The sequence below is a fragment of the Nasonia vitripennis genome, chromosome 5 (genome assembly GCF_009193385.2).
Source record: "Nasonia vitripennis strain AsymCx chromosome 5, Nvit_psr_1.1, whole genome shotgun sequence".
Taxonomy (NCBI): Eukaryota; Metazoa; Arthropoda; class Insecta; order Hymenoptera; family Pteromalidae; genus Nasonia; species Nasonia vitripennis.
In genome coordinates this window covers 16,062,381-16,069,123 of record NC_045761.1, presented here as the reverse complement: position 1 = coordinate 16,069,123, position 6,743 = coordinate 16,062,381, and the positions used below count along the sequence as shown (strand labels likewise).

General features: G+C 51.6%; 1 protein-coding gene across 1 annotated transcript; it reads right to left on the bottom strand.

Moving 5' to 3' along the window:
* Positions 1–4,004: 4,004 nt before the first annotated feature.
* Positions 4,005–6,374, bottom strand: LOC100114879 (protein escargot-like). The gene is made up of 2 exons (XM_003424750.4): positions 5,890–6,374; positions 4,005–5,732 (listed from the first exon to the last, which is right to left on the bottom strand). The coding sequence occupies exons 1-2, from the start codon at positions 6,011–6,013 to the stop codon at positions 4,369–4,371; spliced, it is 1,488 nt and encodes a 495-aa protein (XP_003424798.1). The 5' UTR covers positions 6,014–6,374; the 3' UTR covers positions 4,005–4,368.
* Positions 6,375–6,743: the final 369 nt, after the last annotated feature.

Sequence of the window (6,743 nt, the reverse complement as noted above, 5' to 3'; positions counted from 1 at the left end):
CTGCGCGTGTAGTGTATAGCATTCGGGTCCCGTTCCTTCGTCTTCGTCTTATAAATATACTTCGCCGTCGCCGGACTCTCTGTACGAAGTTTACGGCGACGTTTTTTGAAAAGGCGAGAACACCTGTCGGTTCCGATGAATGAGGTCGTCCCCATGAATGGGGACATTCCAAGGCGCGCGGATTTGCGCCGCTGCTGCGGGCTTCCTATTTTCCTCTCCTCTCTTTCGTTTTTGGAAATCGAGACTCACTCCCCTTTGCCGCCTTCGTGAAACAATCGACTGCGACGCGAGACCGATTCTTATGCTAATATTTATTTGCGCACGTATATAGCTGTGGAGCTTAAAAATTCAGAAGAACGTCTGCGTCCGATGCCAGACTCGATGCAATGATGAGCGTAAGAAGCTCAATCTGCGCAGAAAGCAGGGCTCGACGGTATCACGATCATCGCCGAGATTAATTCCCGCCGGTGGTTCCCCCAAAGTACGTCTCGATAAACTGCGGCGCATCGCAGGTATATTACACAAGGACATCAGGCGAAAAGTTCCGTTCCCCCTCGGCGGAGAGAGTCGCCGCATCGGCGTCTCGTAGACCCTTCGGGTTTTCCCTCCTTGCGGCTCACGCAAGTAAAATCCAGTCGAGCGTACGAGGTTATGCGCAGCGACTTTAATGCGTCGGTTGTACACCCCGAAATCCAGCAGGTGATCGCCCGTGGAGCTCTGCGTGTACAGGAATCCGAGTATAAAGAGAGAGGGGTCAGAGGCTGCGTGCACCGAAGTCGTCGCCAAGACGCAGTGGCTTCGTACAATTTTTTTTTTACCAAACGGCTGCTGCGAACCGTTGGACCATTACGAAAGGGGACGCGATCTCCCTCTCTCTCTCGCGCGCGCGCGCGTGCGCGAGGAGACGATTATATTTTCAGGGTATTCACGTTTCCTCGCCGCGAGAAACTTGTTCGCACGCGCGTTTTATAACGAACAAATTGCGTACGTTATGGCTCGCGTTGGTTTTTAACGGACTTTCCGAGAGTGAAAACGGGTTTTCATTTTTTCTTCGCACGCGCGGTAGTCAATTTGGTTTAATTTTGTGGAATACAACACAGCCGCGACGACTCGATGCTTATTCATGTGGTCCGAGATTAATATGCGGAATACGAGATTCGGAAACGATCCGACACTTTTTTGCCGATTCTAAATTAATATATTTGGAGTGTTTCGGTAGGAAACAATGGTCGCATTAACATCTCTCTCTCTCTCGGGCACGTTGCGACATAATGAGACACACTTTCGCCATATTATGGTATTTACACTCGGTTTTTTCGTCGACATTGGATGACTTTGATTTTTTTTTTGACACCAGAAAAGAAGTTGCTGCGCCGTGCTGTTGATAGAGAAAATCGAAGCTCCTAAAGAAGACTAGCACACATTTCGGTACAACCGCGAAGATCAGCACCGAAACTTACTTTGTGACGAAAACAATCCTAAAACGAGGGCTTGTAACGAAAAATCGCACGAAAACCGAGATTGCCGCGAAGACTAGCTCGCTAAGATACCTTTGCATCGAATAATAGCACGTGTTGCGAGCTCGCGACGAAAATGAAAACTCTTTGTCTTCTATGCGACGAAAACTAACACAAAAACCGGGTTTACGCTCGCCTATAATCCTTAACACATGGGCCACATATTTTACGAGGGTCACTACGAGACTCAAAGGATTTTCCTTGTTTTTACATTGCAAATCCCGCATTATACACAAAACATTGTAGAACACATTTTAATATGCAAAAAATACCGATTTAAATGAAATTCGAATGATGAAAATCGGATAAGATTTATATTTAAAAACATTTTTTTATAATCGAATCTTGATTCATTTTCACGAATTTAATAATAATAATGGTTAAATTAAGTTCATAAGTCATATTCGATAATAAAAATGACAAATATACAAATATATCTAAATATTGATCGGCGCGTGAAAGTACCAGAACAATAATTAAATTTTGTCCGATTTTTATGATTCGATTTTCATATCGGTATTTATTGGATATTAAAAGGTGTTCTACGATATTTTGTATATAATGCGGCATTTGCAATGTAAAAGCAGGAAAGACCCTTTGAGTCTCGTGGCGATCCTAGTAAAATGTGGCCCATGTGTTAAGGATTACAGGCGAGCGTACTAGAATTCGGCGTGACTCGATTCACGCGCTAATCTTCGCCGAATAGACGACAGAACGTGCTTCTCTTCGCCTGAAACCCCGTTTTGGAGTTACTTTTCGCTGCATGGAAGACAGAGAGTTTTCGTTTTCGTTGCGAGCTCGCAACGTGTGCTACTATTCGATGCAAAGGTTTCTTAGCGATCTATTAATCACGGCAATCTCAGTTTTTGTGCGATCCTTCGTTACAAGTCGTGAAATGAGCTAGTGTCCGCAGTTAGCTGAGTGGTGCTAGTCTTCTTTAAGAGCGTCGAAATACAGTTGTTGATAAACGTGTGCTTTACCTGTGAGAATGCAATCATGTGCGTGAAACGCTCGAGTAATATTTTTATACTTGTCCTTATTTGCTTTTTACGTATTCGATACATACGATTATGAATGCATTGATTTAACGACAAGTGCTTTATTATACCGAGCTGAAAACATCGACCGCAAACTCAATGCTCATAGAAACCTACACGCCGAGCGATCCATTCAAGCCTTTTACCTTCCCGAAGTGTAATATCTCAATAACCGATTCACCGCAGCAGCCGTTTACTCAAAGAGCGGAAAATGCGATCGAGTATGCGCGGCCCGAAGAATAGCGATTTTTCAAAACTCGCGGGAAAAAATCGGCCGATTGAATAGAGCGCGCACGAGCCGATACCTAATACGAGCTAGAATCGAGTGTCGCCCGCAGGTAAGTTATTGCCGCGCGCGCGAACCCGCCGTATGCTGTTTACCCGCGTGTCTAAAGACCTTTGTGTCGTGTAGGCTAATTTCCGAATGAAAGATCGAACGGGATCGGATGCTTGTTGGCACGCGTATGCGCCGGCTATGCTCGGTGGGTTTCATCAATCCGCGTGTATCGCGTGCTGAATTGTATTATGTTTCGCTCGGCGGATAAATCTCGCTCGCTGCTGTAGAGCGGCGACGTTTGCTCCGCGAATTATTTCAACCGTGCACTTCTGGCTCGACGCGTTTCTCGGCTTTGTTTGAGTTTTTTCGACTGTGTAACGTGTCTTATCGCTGTAATGTATTGCTTTTTTTCGACATTCTCTTTTTGTGTTTTAATGCAAATCTATCGGAATGATAGAGTGATTTTTTTTGAAAATGCAAACTTTGCAAAGTAAAAGTTAAGAATTTAATTTTTGTCGAAATTCGAGGTTGACTTAAAAATATTGATGCGAAGAGGATATGGGTGTTGGGCGTATCGGTGGATAAAACATAATATCATGGTTTATAGTTTAAATTTCATATTTTATTTCGTATAAAATAAACTCTATATATATATATATAGGCGATATCTTTATCTCTTAATAGTTTACTTTCTATACAAGTCTAGAAATAGTGGTACTCGCCCCTGGGTCAGCGCGCGATACGCAGAAGAACGGCGAATTAATAACATCGTCGTCACTTTCTCTCGTCGCTGCGCAGGCGTCGACCCAAGAAAATTACATATAAATATAAAGTTTTCTCGCATCTTTTTAAAAATCTGGGCGCGCTCGCCCTCCTTCTCGTTAAATAGCTATATTACAATGACTAGTTTCTTGTGTTTGAAATAACTTAGAGGCTGATGGTCGAGGCAACTTGGAGATGGCCGCGAAGAAGAAGCAAATTTTGAATTCCTCGGCTTCCACGCAGGGCTCGCAGAAAGAAAAGGCAATAATATACGACGAACGAAGCACGCGTATTTACAAAAAACGTGCCGCTCTCCTTCCTCTCAATCTCATTTTCACATAAATACACTCGCATGAATGGCACTTTGGTGCGCGTACGCACGGTTTACTCTCTTTCTCTCTCCGTCGACTCCTCTGTTTTACAAACTAAAGCATAAATTACTAGAAGGTAGGAAAGAAATGTAGAGGAAAGAATCGAATTTTCGAGCAAGAGCGGAAAAAAGGAAACGGTTGTACATGGCACGGCAGTTTCACGGTAGAACCGCGCGAGGCTCGCGGGTAATAGTGTCGGATATAAAACTCTTCTCTCGCACTCGCGGAGACTCGATCGACGCGCACCGCAAATATATAAGTACAAAAAATATCTCTCGCGGCTATTTACAGGGCGAGTGCGCGCGAGCTCTCTCCCGGTCGTTTGTACTTGATCGCGTAAGGCACATGTCAATCTGCTCGAAGCGTCCGTTTTTGTCACACTCGAACGGTCACACAGCGGCAGGTCAGCAGCCGTAAGGGATGGGCACGGCAACCCCAGGGCAACCGCCCTCCTGGTGCTTGGTCAGCAGCGACATCCTGCTGAAGGTCTTGCTGCAGGAGGAGCACGAGTACTTCTTGACGTCGCTGTGCGTCTGGAGGTGGGCGCGCAGGTTGCTCCTGTCGGCAAACGCGCGGTTGCAGTGCTGGCAGCTGAAGGGCTTCTCGCCGGTGTGCGTCCTGATGTGCCCCTGCAGCAGCCACGGTCTGGAGAAGGCCTTGCCGCAGAGGTGGCACTTGCACGGCAGTGTGTGCGTCCTGATGTGCATCTTGAGCGCGCCCAGGGTCAGGTAGACCTTCTCGCAGTACTTGCAGGTGAAGGTCTTTTTGGTCTGGCCCTCGGCGGCGGCGCAGTGGAACTGCTGGTGCTTCGACAGGCCGGAGTAGGTCGAGTAGGACTTGGCGCAGTCGGGGCACTGGTAGCGCGGCGAGGACGAGCCGTTCGAGGAGGAGGACGAGCTGGCGCCGGGGCTCTTGTCGAGCTTGACGATCATGGAGCCGGGCGCGCTGGTGCTGCCCGCGGACGAGCGGCCGCTGTCGCTGCCGGGCGAGGAGAGGTCCTCGGGGGTGACTGGCGGCGGCGAGCGCATGGCCGAGCTGCCGAGCGAGCTGGTGGGCGAGAGGCCGCAGTGGTCGGGGCTGGACCAGTGGCTGGCGTAGCTCCTGGCCAGCGGCCGCTGGATGCTCTGGCAGGTGAGGGCCGCGTGCGGCGGCGACGGCGACACGGACTGGTGTTCCGGCGAGGAGTGCGGGTACGCCGCAACCGGGTACGCCGGGTAGAGCTCGGCGGCCGCGTGGTGGTAGCGGTAGGCCGCCGGGTAGGGCAAGTAGTGCGGCGGGTAGAGCGGCGCCGCGTGGGCGGCCCTCGCCCAGGCCGGGCTGGCGTAGTGCGCCAGGGGCTCGACCGGGCTGTTGAGGTTAAGAGGCTCGAGCGGCGACTTGCTCGCGGCCATGAAGTGCATGGGCGAGCCGATAGCGGCCGAGGCAGAGGCGTTGTCGTGCTGCAGGACCTCGACGCGGGCCTTCTTGGCGACGGGGTGGACGGGCGCGATGGCAGCCGGCGGAGTCATCGCCTTGGTCGGGTAGTGGTGCTGCTGCGGCTGGTAGCTGGGGATGTGCGCTATCGGGTGCTGGGCCACTGGCGAGGGAGACCTCGTGCTGGCGCAGATCGGCGACGGCGACCGCTTGAGCACGGGGTAGTGGACGGGCGAGCTGACGGCGATCGGCGACGGCGAGCGCGATCGCTTGGGCGCCGAGCGGCTGAGGTCCTCGGGCTTGGTGCTCAAGTTCTCCGGCTCGGAGACATCGTCGACAACCTCGATCATTTCTTCTGGAAAAGACAAAAAGAAAGGCGCACGTTAGGTACTGGCTCGCTGATCGACATTGGAGTGCGCAAGTTCTGCGCTCAAGGTTATCGAGAGCTCGAAGCCGAAGTTTATCCGACTTTTTGGAGGAGCCGATGTGTGTCAAGGGGATCCGATGCTTACCTTTGATCTCGGTTTTCGGCACGTCCTCGGCGAGCTCTACATTCACCGGCCGCTTTTTCAGCGGGCAGTGGCTGTAGCTGTTGTTCTTCTTGATGAAGCTGCGGGGCATCTCGTCAACGAGCATGTTGCCGGCTGCTTTCGACGTCGGGCGAAAGAAGGCAAAGTGGCTGCACTCCTGGTGGCTTCACAGGAGCTCTAGTCTCGTCGGCGGATCCAACGTGACTGCGCGTGATCTTCTTTCACAGAACACGAACGGCGTGCAGGACATGTACGACGGATCGATCACTTTACACAAAATTCACTTCCATGGGGCTGCTCGAGTCGTAGTCGTAGTAGCAGGAGCAGTAGGTGCTAACGTCACACGCGAAAATTTTCAAAGTCTCTTTTCGAGCTGTGGGCGCAAGTATAGAGCGTGGAGGAGCGAGCGAGGCGCTGAACTGAGCTGTGTGTCTCGTACGGCGGCTAGCCGGTCTCTGAGCTGGAGGTGGGTGTCCCCGGGGCTTTTATAAGCGAGCCCCCACCAGCAGGAGCGCAGGTGGCTCGCACGTGCTGCCGAGCCAATGCAGGTCCACAGGCCCCGAGCTCCCCTGCCAATGGGGGACGGCGCAGTCGCGGCCCGCCGTCCAATCCCGGCCTCGGCATCTGCTCTCCCCTCCGCTCCGGCCTTCCGCTCGCGCCTGCAGCTCCCCGCCAGTCTCTCGCCGCTCTCGCTCTCCCTCGATCCCCTGCAGCCGCCCGATGCCTGCATGCGTTCTTCTAGCTAGGACGATGCAGTCGAGCATATGCCGCATCCCCTCCACCTTTTCCGGTGGCTCGAGAGCATTTCGAACGCGTAACGGTCGTGTCGCGTGCCG